Source organism: Eulemur rufifrons, chromosome 21 (genome assembly GCF_041146395.1).
Source record: "Eulemur rufifrons isolate Redbay chromosome 21, OSU_ERuf_1, whole genome shotgun sequence".
NCBI classification, from domain to species: Eukaryota; Metazoa; Chordata; class Mammalia; order Primates; family Lemuridae; genus Eulemur; species Eulemur rufifrons.
This window is the reverse complement of record NC_091003.1, coordinates 24,253,852-24,272,638: the sequence shown is the minus strand read 5'-3', so window position 1 is coordinate 24,272,638 and position 18,787 is coordinate 24,253,852. Positions and strand designations below refer to the sequence as shown.

The 18,787-nt window shown below is 45.4% G+C and overlaps 1 protein-coding gene across 1 annotated transcript in view; it reads right to left on the bottom strand.

Annotated features, from left to right (window-relative positions):
- UBE2L3 (ubiquitin conjugating enzyme E2 L3) overlaps positions 1-18,787 on the bottom strand; it is a 42,269-nt gene that overhangs the window by 6,166 nt on the left and 17,316 nt on the right. The window contains exon 3 of the mRNA XM_069497212.1: positions 3,635-3,821. Coding sequence (XP_069353313.1) covers positions 3,635-3,821 — 187 coding nt within the window. The remainder of the gene's footprint in view (positions 1-3,634; positions 3,822-18,787) is intronic.

Sequence of the window (18,787 nt, the reverse complement as noted above, 5' to 3'; positions counted from 1 at the left end):
TTTAGCCTCCCGATCTCAGCTGGGAACATGTGCATGGGGGAACTCAAATATTTTGCTGCCTGCACATGTCTGTGATTGACTGAACAAGTGCCAGGAGTTTTGATTTGGGGGCTACAAAAAACTCTCAGTGAGTAGACAAATTTGCAAATACAGAATGTATGAACAATGAGGCTCAACTATAAATGGAATCACAGCATGTGGCCTTTTGTGACTGTTTCTTTCATTTAGCATAATATTTTCAAGGCTCATGTGTGTTGTAGCATGAATCAGTACTTCATTCTTCTTTATAGTTGAATGATATTTTACTGTATAGACATACCACATTTTGTTTATCCATTCACTAACTCATGGACATTTGGGTTGTGTCCAATATTTGCCTATTATGAATAATGCTGCTATGAACATTCATGTGCAAGTTTTTGTGTACTCATATTTTTCATCCTGGGCATATAAAACTAAAATTGCTGGGTTATATGAGCATCTTTCATATTACTTACTGTCTCTTACGTTATGCTTAATTTTTTATTTTAAGTACATTTTAACTCTATTGTTAACAATCTTAACATTTCTAGTTCTCTGTATCTAATAATAAAAATACTACTTTGGGACTCTCTAAAGACAGTGGCCCTAAACTGGAAACGCAGCTGGTCTAAGGACCATTGAAAGGCTATGGATAGCTAAAGTGAGCCAGAGGTTGTGAGTTGAGGAGGTCAAAGAAGTTCCAGGTTGGCTCTTCGAGGAGTCATCAATAGGAATGTTCAAGTTTCTAAGGACAAGAGGAGACAAAAATCATGAACAGATGCTCTGAGGACAGAGGAAGAGTGCTGGAGGGAGAGTAAAGCAAGAGGATGGCACAAGTGGCATCTGTACTTCCTGTGTTTAAGGAATGAATACAGGAATGGCAAGGCATTTAAAAAGGCAGGCTTTGTAAGATGGTGATGGTTGAACACAGTGGTCAAGAAATAGGCCGGGTGCGGTGGCTCATGCCTGTAATCCTAGCACTCTGGGAGGCCAAGGTGGGAGGATCCCTTGAGTTCAGGAGTTTAAGACCAGCCTGAGCAAGAGCAAAACCCCATCTCTACTAAAAATAGAAAAATTAGCTGGGCATCGTGGTGTGCGCCTATAGTCTCAGCTAGTTGGGAGGCTAAGGCAGGAGGATCGCTTGAGCCCAGGAGTTTGAGGTTGCTGTGAGCTAGGCTGATGCCACGGTACTCTACTCAGGCTGACAGAGTAAGACTTGGTTTCAAAAAAAAAGAAAAAGAAAAAGGGTCAGAAAACAGACACCCAACATATATGGAATCTGGAGAGTGGGAGAAGCAGCGGCATGTCCAGGAGAGCTACCACTTGGGACAAGCAGGCCCAAGTAGGTGCAATCATTTCTCTTGTCCTGCACACTCCTCTGCTGAGTTCCCACTCCTTTGGTCAAGAGAAGTCTATTTCCTCTCTCGTTAAACCTGGACTTGTTTGATCAACAGATGCAGTAAAAGTGACACTGTACCAGTTCTCCGCCTGAGCCGTAAGTAGCTGAGCAGCTTCTGCTTTTACCCTGGACCTTTGAGACCACCATGCTATGAGGAGGTCCAAACTAGCCTCGTGGAGAATAAAAGGCCACAAAGAGAACCAAGGTACCTTAGCTAATACTGTCACACATGCCAATGACTCCCACTGGCACATCCCAGCCCCAGCTGAGCGTCCAGCTCGCCATGGCTACAGGAGTGACCTCAGAAACAACCAGGTATAAAACCACCCAGCTGAGCCTGGCCATCCTACAAAATAAGAAAATAATAAATTGTTGTTACTTTAAGCCACTAAGTTCTGAGGGGGGGTGTATGTAGTAATAGATAATAGGAACGTAAGAACCTGGCATCAAGTGCCAGGGACAACATTCTTCTTCTTTTTAACCAAGAGATAAAAGCAAGAAAGGGAAAATATTCTTGATATATGTGAGGATGGGATCAAGGCCATCCTATGGAGAATCTACAGAAGAATTTTCTAGGAAGGAACCTTAACTGTCTCGAATCACAAAATAACAATTCTGAGTCTGCCTGTCACTGCACACAGAATAGCACCTGCACCAAAATTTTTAGCTTAAAAATCATAAGTCAATATAGTACACTTTACAAAAGAATGAAGCCACCCCCTAAGTTATCTGGCTCTTTGACCAAAAAACAGAAACAAAACAAAACAAATCCCAAAAACCAACAGCCACAGTCTGAAAAAGCAGAGCATTCTGACTATGCACCTAGATGTGAAGCTGCAAATAGGAATAATCCTGCCATAGCTCTCTCTGCAGTATCCCCCGGGCCCCCGTGAGAAGTAGCAAACACTTGTACCCATCTCCTGAGACCCTGCCCCTGAACTCTCTGTGGACACAGAGTGAGATGCAGGGCTTTCCTGGGCAGCCTGGCCTGGAAGGACTCCCCCTCCCCAGCCACAATGGTTTAATAGAGACACAACTCAGCAAGGAGCCCAGGAGTTGTGCGAGGGCTGACAAGACACTCTGGAACAAATGCAGCTTCAACACAGAGCTAGCAGTTTGTATAGAAAAGAAACCAGGCCATGTACACTGAGGAGAACCGTGGTCAGCTTTTATAAACATCAGCTTGTGCACAACCCAGGGCCAAGCCCACCAGCAAGCTCTGCTGACTGAACGTGTAGCACCCACTCCTTTCTACACTCAGTGTGCGAGTCCGATGGACACTTTCCACAGCCATTACTTCCAATGAACGAGGCTCCACTTTTCTTGTGAAAGGCTTTCAACTCCACCTTCCCAGGTATCTCTCAGTCACTAAAATACTCCACCTGCAGCCTCTCAAAGGTCAGTTTCATCCACCCTCTTTAAACAGAATTTATATTGGTTTAAGTATTTACTTTTAACAAAGCCAACGAAAAGGATCAGATTAGGACTTCAAAAGAAAGTATAGAATTAAATAAAAACTAGACACAGTCCATAACAAAGTCTAGTTACTTCCAGGGGACAAGAGGGAGGATAACCACAATACTGAATCAAATACTTTTCCCAGAAAAATAAGCATGTGTATATTCACAGAGGCACACCCAGACACATGACAACACACAACGACATCCAATTCCTGGAGTCCCAGGCCCACTAAAGCCAACTGTGTGCTTGTGTCTGGGAACATCACCGTCGAGTCTGACCCTGCCTTCTCCTCCCACACCATCCGCTCTGAGCCACAGGTGGGCGCGTGCCCTTCTTTCGGCCTGGAAGGCTCTCTCCAACCTCCTCCTTCCTTAAGTGAGTTCAGTGCTACCTGCTACATGAAGCCACCTTAAACCCCACTCTACCTTCCCCTTCCAGGGACCAGTGCCTACACCCCCTCACTGCACAGGCAGCAAACTGCTGGGCTTGTCCGTGTGTCCCCACTGGGCTGCAGGCCACCGAGTGCTGAGCACAGCAGGGGCCTCCTCTATTCTTGTACAGGTCAACAGTTCAACTGAGACCAGCCATCCCCACGAGGACTGGTGGGACCTCAGCAGTACTTCTGCGTGCACGTGAGCTGGTACAGAAGTTCTCTGGACTCTGTCTGACATGGCATTGCAAGGGACCCTGAGCCCCCACCCATAGCAACCCCACAAGAGCCCCGTCCCAGGAAGACACAGGAGCAGGCCTTACCTTGGTCGGTTTTGGTTGCTGGCTTCCAGTTTTCAGCACTAATTACTGGCAGACAGACCTGCCCCTTTTCGTCGATGTTCGGGTGATAGATCTTTGTTTTAAACGTGATCTTCGGTGGTTTGAATGGGTACTCTGCTGGAAAGTTGATTTCGATTCTGAAGGCCCCCTTATCATATGGAGGGTTGTCCTGGAAAGAGAGAGATCAAAATGAACACACCGCAGTTCACAGACCCTCACAGCCAAGAAAGAAATGTTGCGTTGTTTACTTGAAAAATTAATTTATTTCAAGTGACCTAACAGTTGAAGCCCTCTCACCCAGCAATTAATCAGTATTTATAGAGCAGGATATCTGCTAAACCACGAAAAGGTCTGAGATTGATGTTCTGGTCTCTTTATGCCTTTTAATAAGAAGACTTTACTTTTTAGAGCAACTTTTGGCTTCTAGCAATGAGAGGAAAGTACAGAAGTTCCCATGGACTCCCTGCCCGCCCCACGCACAGCCTCCCCCACTACCAACATCCCTTGCCCGAGGGCAAAGTTTGCTACAATTGATGAACATACATTGACACATCATTACCACTCAGAGCCCCTCGTGTGCATTACGGTTCTCACTGGGTGTTGCATGTTCTACGGGTTTTGGGTGGTCATCTGACATGATAGCTGGAATCATACAGTATGTAGCTGCTATGGTCTGAAAGTCTCCCCAAAATTCCTATGTTTAAAGTTAGCCACTAACGTGATGGTGGTCGGAGGTGGGGCCGCTGGGAAGTGCTCGGGTCACGACAGGATCAGTGCCCACTCTTGGGAAGAGGCCCCAGAAAACCGCCCTGCCCCTTTTATCATGGTGAAAATGGCACCAGGAAAATGAGCCAGGACGCAGGCCCCTGCCCGACTGCCAGCACCTTGATCTTGGACTTCCCAGCCTCTACAACTGTGAGAAATAAACTTCTGTTGTCCACAGGCTACCCAGGTTTTGTCTTTTTTGTTTATGTTATTTTTTTTACTAAGTCTGAACTGGACAGACAAAAGCTACACGGTTCAGCAGTATTCTGTAACGGCAGCCCCACGGACCAGACAGCCTTTCTAGGGTCGCTTCTCTCACTTACTAGTACATGTTTAAGGTTCCTCCGTGTCTTTGTGTGACTTGACTGCTCATTTCTTTCCAGCGCTGAAAACTGATCTAGCCCTTAGGGCCTGTACGCTCTGAAGACCGAAGGATCCTCTGAGGGATGACCCAGGAAAGAGCCTTCGCCTCTCCCCCACCCTGCTCGTCTCCAGAGCTGAGGGAGCCCTTCACACTGGCCTGCATTCCCCTGCACCCTGCCCTCCTGGGTTCCCACCCTGGCTTGCCATGGCACACCTAACCTGAAGAAAAAGCCAAGCTTTGCAGAGGGCCCAGGAACACTCTCAGCAGCTCCCACGTCACAGCCTCACATCCTCAAGCCCCAGCCTAGGTGGGCACTCCCAGTAAACGGAGCTCCCCTGCTGGAGAGCGGGACTGGCACGCACCAGGCCTGCACACTCTCCCATGTTGTAGCCCTGTCCAGGGAAGGGAGGCATCGAGGAGGGGCCGTAAAGGATGGGTAAGATTAGGTAAGGCTGAGGGGTAGGCGAGGCCTTCAAGCAGAGAGGACTAAAGCCTACGATGGCAGGGGCCTGGAAGACACAGCACAGGCCACAATGGGAGGCTGTGGGCAGGCAGTGTGGCCACAGGGCTGCTAAGGCCAAACTTCAGGGCCTGAACCACCCCCTTGAGTGGCTGAAGCCATTGCTGGAAGATTAATCTGTGGGGAGGCTTGTCAGGAAGGTGGAGACTGGGTGCCAGGAAGAGTGCGGACGCTGTGGACAGACCAGGCCGTGTACAGGGAGAACCTGCACACACCTAGGAAAGGTTAAGACAGGATTGTTATACCAACAAAATCTTCCCTGGCCAGGCGCGGTGGCTCACGGCTGTAATCCCAGCACTTTGGGAGGCCAAGACAGGAGGATTGCTTGAGACCAGGAATTCGAGACTAGCCTGGGCAACAAGCAAGACCCCATCTCTATAGAAGAAAAAGTAGCTGGGCGTGGTGGTACACACCTGTAGTACATGCTACTGGGGAAGCTGAGGCAGGAGGACTGCTTGAGCCTAGGAGTTAGAGGCTATATGAGCTCTGATATCAAAAACTGCACTCCAGCCTGGGTGACAGAGCAAGACTGTCTCTCAATTAAACACACACACACAAAAACACCACCTTCCCTAATGTCTTCTTTAGGAAACACAGGGTTCTCTAAACCACTGTCCAGAAGGCTACGTGGCAGACCCTCCAGGCCTCATCATGTCTGCCCACCCTAAGCCGCTCCACTCAGTGGGGTTAGACTCTCTTGTCTAACAAACAAGTTAACGGGGCAACTGAGAAATATTGCTTTTTGTTTTTAAGGGGAAAATTAAATTTGTGGGGCAGAGGAGGGGCTAAGTGAGCATCACTGTCATTTACACTGCCTGAGCCACATAAAAACAGCCTTCCCTGTACGACTTTTGGCTGGTGATATCTACTACAGGACTGACCAACGTCCCCCATGCCCACTGTGTGCCAGGTCCTGTGCTAGGAGCTGGGACACAAGGATAAGCGAGGCCAGCCAGTCCTGAGTTAGCAGGCCAGACTAACCTCAGCTCTACCTCTTCCTAGCCTAGCGAGGGTGGGAACGTTCCTGAACATCTGTGAAATGGGCGTAATAGCAGTCTGCACCCAGAGTTAACGATGATGAGAGATGTAGGCCTGGCACATGGGCAAAGCTCAAGAGATGTAGGTCTGTTGTGACAAGAGGCCGCCAGGCCTCTCACCGCTCAGGAACCCAAGCTCGCCTTAACTTCTCTGAGCCTCCTTCCTGGTCTGGGGCTCTGCAGATGGCCAAAAGACTGTCCATCCATACCAGTTATTTTTGATGAAAGAGGTATGCAAAAATTACAACAGACGATAAACTGTTGGGTAAAGGCCTAAAGCTCTACAAGTGAATTTCTACTTTCTAGAGCTAAACTTGTCCCATGGGAAGGCAGCTCAGAAATAACAAGGGCTGCTACTGAAAAAACAAGGTTTTGTTGTAGAAAAATATTATACAACTTTTCAGGAATTTGCCTCAAACCTAAGCCGCAACACTTCAGTATCAAGCCGACAAAGATTTCAGCATTGCCCTCACATCTGACTGCCCTATACTCCCTTAAGCTCATATTGCTGTGCCAACAAATTTTTTAAGATCTAAAAATTTCTTCTGATAATTTTACATGCTCTAAATTAGTTCACGAACTATAAATTTCACTTATCTCTTTCCCAAAGGTGCTACAGGTGATTAAGCAAACATATATTTTTAAAAATCTCATTCAATCCATGTCTAAATTCCAGGAGACTCTTTATCCATTTTCCCTTTATATAGAAAGTGACTGGTTTTAAAGTGGATTTTATTATTTTATAAATAGTACGGTTGAGAAACATCAAAAAGAAAGAAAACATTTCTGTACACCTTTTGCCCTAAAAAACCACATTTTCCTGCATTTGCTTCTAGTCATTATCTGTATACCTGCAGGTAAGATCTGACCAAAGTTATCACGCACTTACATGCTGGGTGCTTTTCTGTCCCATCTGCTGCCCATCCGGAGGCAGGTGCTGCTGTCACCCACATCTGGAAATGTGGCAACTGAGGTGGAGGCTGAGCTACTGGCTTGAGACCCCTAAAATCAGGCTTCCTCTCTTGCAGCACAACCCACCATATCCACCCCTGTCACCACTGGGGGACCTGGGCACAAGCGGAACTGATGCAATATGCTGATGCTCATCCCGCCTGATGCACTGTGAGTAATAAACTGTCCTTTGTCTCCGTCCAAGAACTCTCGCATCTTCTGCCAACATCCAATAAACTGGCGGGCTCCCCTGTTCACTTGCAAGTAGGGTAGAAATCTCAGATCCTTCACAGTTCTTGACACCTCCTAAGGCACAAAGCCATTCTGTGGCAACTAAACCCAAGAGGAAGCTCTTTGCCATGTGGCACTAAACCAGCTGGGGTCTTCCACCCACATGTCCTGGTCCTAACCCTCTCATCAAATCTAACCTTTCTTTCCCACGGCAACCCTTCAAGACTCCTAAAGCCCCATCCCACTTCATGTCTTCCCCTCTCCAAGTAAAGAACCCTGAGACCTTCACCCACCCCACAGAAGTCAGTTTTGTGTCACCACTGTGAAGCAGTGAGAACCACCACACAACTCTCTGGCAGCCACAGAGGACATCAGGGCAATCTTCCGGCTGCCTGACTTGACTGCTGCCACGGTTTGTCCCCACGGTGTGTGCTTGGCCGACTGACCTCACATGCAGGACTCACGGCTGACCTGACTCAAACAGCAGGATCCTGGTTTGGCTGTAATGGACATGCTGTCCTTCCTTCACTACAGGCGCCACGCAGACTGAAGGCTCATGCACTGATGCAACTTCTGCCCAGTGTGGCAGCGACCCCTCAGCAGCAACCTTCCCCTAAGCCGTTTTCACCCACCAGGCTACCGAAGCCCAAGCTTTCCTGCCCCGAGGATGCCTAGCTCAGACCGGCCCCACTGGCTCTCTGTCCCCCACAGTTCAGTCACTTTGTTATAGGGGAACAAGGAGGGCAGCCTGCCCTGCTCTGAGTGCCCCAGGCTGGTTTCTATGCTCTTAAACCTTCGTGATCCACTCTCTAATTTTGTCAGAAGATAAGTTCATGGATTTTTTTTTTTTTTTTAATTTTTTTGTAGAGATGGGGATCTTGCTATGTTGCTCAGGCTGGTCTACAACTCCTGGCCTCAAGTGATCCTCCTGCCTCGGCTTCTCAAAGTGCTAGGATTACCGGTGTGAGCCAACATGCCCGGCCTAGTTCATGGGTCTTCTGCACATGGACTATGTCCTTACCCTTTGCAAATTGCCTTTAAGTATTTATTCTCTCCCATCTATTTTGAAAACAAGCTTTCTGGTTATTTGAATCACAAAATCTGCTCAATCAGCAGATTTATCTTATGCTAATTTTGGTTTCTGAAAATGACTATGCTGTTTTCAACAATTTGGTTGAAATTGTGGGACTTTTCGTAGTATACTTCATTTGATCTTAGCCAAAAGGCCGAGAAGCAGTCATAGTATAGTTCTTTGGCAATGACAACTTCAACATTTAAGAGTTTAAGCACATTCCCTTCAAAGATAAATGTTAGTAGGAAAGACTGGTTTTCTAATCTTTCAAACTAAACTACCTTCTGAATTATATCTAAATTTAAAATCAGGCCACATGCAGTGGCTCATGCCTGTAATCCCAGCACTCTGGGAGGCAGAGGGAAGAGGATTGCTTGAGACCAAGGGTTTGAGACCAGCCTGGGCAACATAGTGAGACACCATCTCTACAAAAAATTTTAAAAATTAGCCAGGCATAGTGGTGTGTGCCTGTAGTCCCAGTTACTTGGGCTCAAGCAATCCTCCTGCCTCAGCCCCGGGAGTAGCTGGGGCTACAGGCGTGCTAATTTTTTCTTTTTTGTAGAGACGGGATCTCTCTCTTGCTCAGGCTGCTCTCAAACTCCTGACCTCAAGGAATCCTCCTGCCCTGGCCTTCCGGAGTACTAAGATTACAGGCATGAGCCACCACGCCCTGCCCCTATCTCTTAAAAATAAATTAATTAAAATAAAATAAATTTAAAATCATAATTTCCATTAAATTACAACAAGGACAGCTGGGCACAGCAAGGACAAGGGTGGCTAGTGGCATCTAGTGGACACGAGACAGGGACAATCCCACACAAATAACCCACATGCACACACCAAAAGGCAGTCTGCAATGCACTCCCACTGAGAAACACTGCTCTAAGAACTACAAATGCAACTGACAAACTGTAGGGTGCCTATTACACATAACACATAGTTCTGGGGATGCGGAGATAGGAGGGAAAAAGACAAACAGAGCCCTCTGCCTGAACGGGAACCCGCTGAGCTACACATCTACACCACAAGTTATAAAGCAAAAGGCAAGTGCTAGAGGGTGCACAAATAAAGGGGGCACGGTGGCGCTGGTGAACCAGAGCAGACACCAACAAGTCACCCAGCCAAAAGCCACCACCACCGCCCCCACCACACTGGCAAAACCCCAGTTTTGTGTGTGCACTAATCCTTCCTTGTGACCCCAGTCAAGAACTGTAAATCCTGCCTAGTCTCAACCTGTACCGTTCAATACCTGGCTAGTGTGTACTTGAAACGCGACTCTTCCAAGTCGAAATGTGCTGGCCGGACACAGTGGCTCACACCATAAAAAGCGGTGGAAGAAAGATGTAGAGGACAATGTTTGGACACTATTGACATTAAGTTGGTATTATTCAAACTGGTTGTTATAAGTTAAAGAAGTCAACTGAAATCTCCAAGATAACTCTAATAATAAACACAGAGGAAAGAAGGGAATCCAAATGGTACATTATGAAAAATCAACTAAATATTTTTAAAAAGGCAGTAATGGAGGAACTGAGGGGAAAAAGCATAAGACATCCAGCAAACAAATAGCTAAATGCCAGAAATAAATCTTTTTGATTACTTAAAATCTGAATGGGCCGGGCGCGGTGGCTCACGCCTGTAATCCTAGCACTCTGGGAGGCCGAGGTGGGCGGATCGTTCGAGCTAAGGAGTTCGAGACCAGCCTGAGCAAGAGCGAGACCCCACCTCTACTAAAAATAGAAAGAAATTATATAGACAGCTAAAAATATATATAGAAAAAATTAGCCGGGCATGGTGGTGCATGCCTGTAGTCCCAGCTACTCGGGAGGCTGAGACAGGAGGATTGCTTGAGCTCAGGAGTTTGAGGTTGCTGTGAGCTAGGCTGATGCCACGGCACTCACTCTAGCCTGGGCAACAGAGTGAGACTCTGTCTCAAAAAAAAAAAAAAAAAAAGTGAATGACACACACTCTTCACTTAAGAAGAGGATGCCACTGAACATCATGATGTATTGAAAAAGAGAGGGGTGGGGGGGAGACAGAGAGAGGCTGCCAGAATAAATTTAAAAACATGGGCCACCTATATGCTGTCTAGAAGAGACTCACTTTATATACAAAGCCACAAAGAGGTTAGAAGTAAAAGGATGGAAAAGTATACTCCATGCAAGTAGTAACCAAAAGAGAGCTGCAGTGGCTATATTGTTATCTGACAAAATAGATTTTAATTCCAAAAAGATTACAAGAGATAAAGTACGTTATATATGGATAAAAGATTCAACCCATCAAGAAGATCTAAGAATTATAAACACACATGACAACAGAGCCCCAAAACAGATGAAGCAAAAATCGACAGAATTGAAGGAGAAATAATATGTTCTGAAATAGTTCTAAAATAATTAAGACTTTAATACCTCACTATCAAAACAGCAGAATATAAATTCTTCTCACTAGCACATAAACACTGTCCGCATTAGGCCACAAGTCAAGTCTTAATACACTTAAAAAGATCAAAATCATACTAAGCATCTTTTCTCACCACAAAAGAATGCAACTAGAAATCAAAACAGAACAGAAAAACTCACAATTATGTGGAAATTAAACATATTCTTGAATAACCAACGGGTCAAAGAAGATACCACAGGGAAATCAGAAAATACCTTGAGACAAACAAAAATAAAAACATGGCATACTGGGAGGAGAAGGGGATGGGTATATACATACCTAATGGGTGCGCTGCGCACAGTCTGGGGGATGGACACGCTTGAAGCTCTGACTAGGGAGGGGCAAAGGCAATATATGTAACCTAAACATTTATACATCCATAATATGCTGAAATAAAAAAAAAAAAGGAAAAGAAAACATGGCATACCAAAACATAAGGGATTCAACAGAAGTAGTGCTCACAGGGACTCTATAGCTATAAATAACTACATTGAAAAAGAAGAAAGATCTCAAATCATTAACCTAACTGGACACTTTAAGGAACCAGAAAAGAGCAAACTAAACACAAAGCTAGGAGAAAAAAATATATATGATAAGAAAAACAGGAGAGATAAATGGAGAGAAAAAAAAGAAAGAAAAAAGGGAAAAAATTAAATCAAAAGTTGGTTCTTTGAAAATATCAACAAAACAACAAAACTTTAGACTCACTAAAGGAAAAAGAGAGAAAACTCACGTTACTAAATGAATGTTTCAGAACGTTTCAGAAATGAAAGTGGGGGCCAGGCATGGTGGCTCACGCCCGGAATCCAAGCACTCTGGGAAGCAAGGGGATCACCTGAGGCCAGGAGTTCAAGATTACTATGAGCAACACATTGAGACCCCATCTTCACAAAAAACAGAAAACAAGCCAGGCATGGTGGTGAGCACCAGCAGTCCCAGCTACTCAGGAGGCTGAGGCAGAAGGATCGCTTGTGCCAGGAGTTGGAGGTTGCAGTGAGCTACAATGATATCACTGCACTCTAGCCCAGGAAACAGAGTGAGACCCTATCTCAAAAAGGAAAAAAAGAAAAGAAAAGAAAGAAATCAAAATGGGGACATTACTACCAATCTTACAGTAATAAAAAGGATTATGAGAGAACACTATGACACTTGTATGCCAACAAATTAGATAACCTAGATGAAATGGATAAATTCTTAGAAATACACAATCTTCCAAAACTGACACAAGAAGAAATAAAACATTTAAATAGATCTGTAACTAGTAAGGAGATTGAATCAGTAATCAAAAACTCACAACAAACAAAAGTCCTGAGCCAGATGGCTTCACTGGTGAATTCTACCAAACTTTAAAGAAGAATTAACACCAATCTTTCTTGAACTCTTCCAAAAAACTAAAGAGGGGGGAACATTTCCTAACTCATCCTCTAAGGCCACCATCACCCTGACAACAAAGCCACTACAAGAAAAGAAAACTATAGACTATAATCCTTGTGATTTTTGATACAAAAATGCTCAATGCTCGGCAAAATGCTAACAAACCAAATCCAGCTGTGTCTTAAAAGAATTATATAGGGCTGGGTGCGGTGGCTCACGCCTATAATCCTAGCACTCTGGGAGGCCGAAGCAGGCGCATCACTTGAGGCCAGGAGTTCAAGACCAGCCCGAGAAACAGCAAGACCCCGTCTCTGCTAAAAATAGAAAGAAATTAGCTGGACAACTAAAAATATATAGAAAAAATTAGCTGGGCATGGTGGCGCATGCCTGTAATCCCAGCTACTCGGGAGGCTGAGGCAGGAGGATTGCTTGAGTCCAGGAATTTGAGGTTGCTGTGAGTGAGGCTGATGCCACGGCACTCTAGCCTGGGCAACAAAGTGAGACTGTCTCAAGCAAAACAAAACAAAAAAACAAAACAAAACTTATTACAAAACTACAGTAATCAAAACAGTATGGTACTGGCATAATGACAGACAAATAGACCAACAGAACAGAATTGAGAGCTCAGAAATAAAACTCCCACATATATTCTCAACTGATTTCTGACAAGAATGCCAAGACCACTCCGTGGGAAAGAAGAATCTCTAACAAACGGTACTGGGAAAACTGGATAGCCACATGAAAAAAATGAAGCTGGACCCTGACCTTACACAATATATAAAAAATTAATTCAGGTCGGGTATGGTGGCTCACGCCTATAATCCTAGCACTCTGGGAGGCCGAGGTGGGCAGATTTGTTTGAGCTCAGGAGTTTGAGACCAGCCTGAGCAAGAGTGAGACCCCATCTCTACTAAAAACAGAAAGAAATTATATGGACAGCTAAAAATATATAAAGAAAAATTAGCCAGGCATGGTGGCACATGCCTGTAGTCCCAGCTACTCGGGAGGCTGAGGCAGTTGGATCGCCTGAGCCCAGGAGTTTGAGGTTGCTGTGAGCTAGGCTGACGCCATGGCACTCTAGCCCGGGCAACAGTGAGACTCTGTCTCAAAAAAAAAAAAAAAATTAATTCGAAATGGACCAAAGACCCAAATTTAAGAGCTAAAACTATAAAACTCTTAGAAGAAAGGAGGTTCACTCCAACTCTGGGAGTTGAGGGTTGCAGTGAACTATGATCACACCACTGCACTCCAGTCTGGGTAAGAGAATGAGACTGTGTTCTCATGGAAGAAGGAAAAAAAAAAGACACCATCAAGAATGAAAAGGTAACCTACAGAATGGGAGAAAATATTTACAAACCATGTACCTGATAAGGGTTTTTTATTTATTTATTTATTATTTATTTTTTGAGACAGAGTCTTGTTCTGTTGCCTGGTAGAGTACCTTGGCACCAGCTTAGCTTACAGCAACCTCAAACTCCTGGGCTCAAGGAATCCTCCTTTCTCAGCCTCCCAAGTACCTGGGACTGCAGGCGTGTGCCACTACACCCGGCCAATTTTTTTTTTTTTTTATATTTTTAGTTGCTCAGCCAAATTTCTTTCTATTTTTTAGTAGAGACGGGGTCTCACTCTTGCTCAGGCTCGTCTCGAACTCCTGACCTCAAGCAATCCTCCCGCCTCAGCCTCCCAGAGTGCTAGGATTACAGGCGTGAGCCACCACGCCCAGCCGTGATAAGGGTTTAATATCCAGAAAATATACAGAACTCTAACTCAACAATCAAGAAACAAGCAGCCAATTAAAAGTGGGCACAAGACTTAAATAGAGGGCTGTAAAAAAAAAAAAAAGACTTAAATAGACATTTTTTCAAAGATATGCACATAATAAACACACAAAAACATGCTCAAAATCTTTAGCCTGAGGCAAATGGAAATCAAAACCATAATGAGATACTACTTTACATCAACTAGGATAGCTATAACAAAAAAAAAGAAAAAAAAAAAAGGAGAATAACTAGTGTTGGCAAGGATGTGGAAAAATTGGGACCCTGTATGCTGCTAGTGGGAATATACAGGATGTTGCAGCCACTGTGAAAATCAATTTGACAGTTCCTGAGAATGTTAAACATGGAATTACCATATGATCCAGCAATTCTACTCCTACATATACACCCCAAAGAATTAAAAACAGGGACTCAAGGACTGAAGAGACACCTGTATGCCAACGTTCACAGGAGCATCATTCACAATAGCTAAAAGGTGGAAACAACCAGTGGTCATCAACAGATGAATGAATTAACACAATATGGTATATCCATGCTAATTAGTCATCCATAAAAAGGACTAATGTCCTGATACATGCTACAACATGAATGAACCTTGAAAACATTGTGCTAAGTGAAATAAACCAGATATAAAAGGCCAAATATTCTATGTCATTTATATGAAATATCTACAATAGGCAAAGTCACAGAGGCAGATGGTAGATTAGAGGTTACCAGGGTCTAGGAACGGGCAATAAGAGTTACTGTTTCTGGGCCGGGCGCGGTGGCTCACGCCTGTAATCCTAGCACTCTGGGAGGCCGAGGCGGGTGGATCGCTCAAGGTCAGGAGTTCGAGACTAGCCTGAGCAAGAGCGAGACCCCGTCTCTACTAAAAATAGAAAGAAATTATATGGACAACTAAAATATATATATACAAAAAATTAGCCGGGCATGGTGGCGCATGCCTGTAGTCCAGCTACTCGGGAGGCTGAGACAGGAGGATCGCTTAAGCCCAGGAGTTTGAGGTTGCTGTGAGCTAGGCTGACGCCACGGCACTCACTCTAGCCAGGGCAACAAAGCGAGACTCTGTCTCAAAAAAAAAAAAAAAAAAAAAAAAAAGAGTTACTGTTTCACAGGTACAGAGCTTCTGTTGGGATGATGAAAAATTTTGGAAACAGATAATGGTGATGGTTGCACAACACTACAAATGTAATTAAAGTCAATGAATTACACACTTAAAAATGATTAAAATGGCAGATTTTATGTTATATATATCTTACCAAAATAAAAAAATTAAAGCAAATATATATTTTTTTAAAAAAGGAGAAACTTTCAGCCGGGCACGGTGGCTCACGCCTGTAACCCTAGCACTCTGGGAGGCTGAAGGCTGAGACCAGAGGATCGCTTGAGCTCAAGAGTTTGAGACCAGCCTGAGCAAGAGCAAGACCCCGTCTCTACTAAAAATAGAAAAAATTAGCTGGGTGTGGTGTGCACCTGTAGTCCCAGCTACTTGGGAGGCTGAGGCAGGAGGATTGTTTGAGCCCAGGAGTTTGAGGTTGCTATGAGCTGGGCTGATGCCAAGGCACTCTAGCCTGGGCAACAGAGCAAGACTCTGTCTCAAAAAACAAAACAAAACAAAACAAAACAAAACAAACAATATATACATAGAACCCTACAGATGGTCCACACCTTATGCATAACTTATGCATAACTCCAATCCTAATGGTCAGAATACCCTATTTTAAAACCAGAATCTAAAATAAAGAATAAACAAAGATTAAAATAAACAACTGATCAGACAAATATTATGAGATATAGTATGGTTATTAAACATTATGTTCATAAAGTTTCAAGGCAATGACTAAATAAATATGAAAATATGAAATAATTATGAAATGGTTTATAAAAAACTTCATTAAAAAAGTCTAGAAGGAACTATGCTAAAGGTTAAGAATGAATACATTCACTGGGCTAGAAGCTTCCAGAAGGTTCACCACCATACCCCTAGTTTCTAAAAGGCAACACCCCAAAACTTACTGAATTGAATTTAAAAAATTTTTTTTGAGACAGGGTCTCACTGTGTCACTCATCAGGCTCATCACTGCTTGCAGCAGCCTCAAACTCCTGGGCTCAAGCGATCCTCCTGCCTTGGCCTCCCGAGTAGCTGGGACAACAGGTACGTGCCACCACACCCGCTTGAACTGAATGTCTTGATGAGTGGATTATGGGTAATACTTTCTTCCTTAGACTTCACCTTAGAATTTCAGACAAAAAAATTTTATAGAAAAACAAACATTTAAAGGGAACAGGCCAGGCACGGTGGCTCACACCTGTAATCCTAGCACTCTGGGAGGCCGAGGCGGGCAGATGGTTTGAGCTCAGGAGCTCGAGACCAGCTTGAGCAAGAGTGAGACCCCCTCTCTACTAAAAATAGAAAGAAACTATATGGACAGCTAAAAATATATATAGAAAAATTAGCCAGGCATGGTGACACATGCCTGTAGTCCCAGCTACTTGGGAGGCTGAGGCAGGAGGATCACTTGAGCCCAGGAGTTTGAGGTTGCTGTGAGCTAGGCTGACGCTATGGCACTCTAGCCCGGGCCACAGAGTGAGACTCTGTCTCAAAAAAAAAAAAAAAAAAAAAAAGGTATAAAATAAAGGGAACAAAGCTGAGCTGCTATGGTAACAACGACGAGTCTCTAGGAAGTGCTTACCTCCCATCCACCCTCCCTTCTCTGCACTGCAGCCAGGGCATTTACTGGGCAGCTCCTAAGAACCAGCACCCTGCTGTACAGGCCTGGGGCTAGGCTGCCATTCCTCTATCAGCCTGGCTCTGCTTTCACCCCAACTGGATGGACCCCAGGAGAGTCTGGGTTGAAGGTTCCCATGCTGGCTCAGTCCCTCCAATGCAGGAAAAGCTGAGGTCCAGGTGTGGGGTACAAGTAGGGAAGGGTACAAGGGGAGGTCTGTTGCCCAGAATGCCTTAACTGGGGAAGAAATGCTTCCTTGTAATGGTCTTCATCCCAACCCAAGGGGCCTGGAAGAAGGTTACAGATGGGATTGAAAAGAGGGCAGTGTGCGCAGGATGAGAGCAGCCCTGGCGGTGGCTTACTGTTTCCAGGCCCAGCTTCCTCAAATGGAAGGTGAGGCTGTGGCCTGGACACTCCCCAGAGCCTCAGCCCAAGCACACTGGGATGCCACCACCCAGCATAGTGGCATAGTGGGACTTTGGCCCACTGTTCCACAGGGTCTGCCAAAGTGAAACCAGGGGAGGCCTTGGCATGAGCTGGGGCAGAGCCTGCCACTAGTAGGCCACCCTCAGAGCCGGCCTGCAGGCTCTCAGGCCACTGAGTCCATATATAGGGTGAGACTGCCCAAGCCTTACTGCTTAAAACCACCTATTCCTTCTCCTCATTTACCAAAGAGCCACAGATTAACCGCTCGCTTCTCCTTATCAGGAGAATACAAAGTCTCAATTAGAAAAGGGACAGGTGGTCTAATGGTTCTGGCCATCCTCAGGTCCCTATGGCACTTAAGAGCTGTGGTCACAGGTTGGCCCCTCACATCCTGTGACCCAAGCCCCACCAACTTTCAAACCTAAGATCTAAAGGACTCATCTTAAAAGCAGACTGGAAACTCCTAGGTTTAACCATTCTGAGTATGTACTAAACCATTACAAAGCACATCTTTCCTTTGTTATCCAAATGATTACCAAAATAAACTATAAATCCAGCATTTACTGATCAAGTTCCGAGGACTTTTAAAAAAAGGCATGATCTCATAATCTGCATCAAGAAGAAAGCATCTATACAAGCATGTTCTACATTCTGCTTTGGCAGAGTAGCCAATCTGCCCATAAGAAAAGATTATGTACAAAGGCAGGACTGGGTCAGACACAGGGAAGGGCCTGAGGCTCTGTGGGCAAAGCAGGGAAGAAAAGGAAGAAAGAAGGTGGGTGGATTAGAAGACCAGGAAAGATGGGGACACTCACGCACAAGGTCAAGGTTGTGAGCCAGGGTGGCTGGAAGGCTACCCAGCGTCCAAGTGAGGCCACCTGGTGGACAGACGGTACAGGTCCAGGAGAAAAAGCAGGAATGGAGACAGAGGCATGGGAATCCTTCCCACCCAGCACAGTAACCTAACGTAGGGGCCTCAGAGACAAAACAGACCGAGAGGAAGGCAGGGGACTAAGGAGGCCCATGTTTGAAAGTGAGGAGGACGCAGCAGCAGGACAGAAGCGAGTGTCACGCTGGCCACAGGACTGGGGGCTGGGATACTGCCCAGGCTCCAAAGGCTCGGGAGGCAAGCGATAGCCTCTGACCCAGGGCTGCAGAGCCAGAGGTGTGACAACAGCGGGGAGCCCGTGGGCTTGGTGTGAAGCAGTTTCAGGGAGGTGGGAGAAACGGGGCCTGCAAGCTAGAGTTAAGCATAGGACAAGTCTCTGTCTTCGGGGTGAGGGGATCAAAGGATGGAGAAAAGAGCAGACATGACATCAAGAGGGTACGAAGGCCCAGGGCAGCCACTGTTAAGATGAGCTCAAGCCTGTCAGAAGGCAGGAGTCTGAGAGACGGGGGAGCTGGGCTGTGGGGGCAGACACTAGGGGGCACAAGCCCCAGAAAAGACAT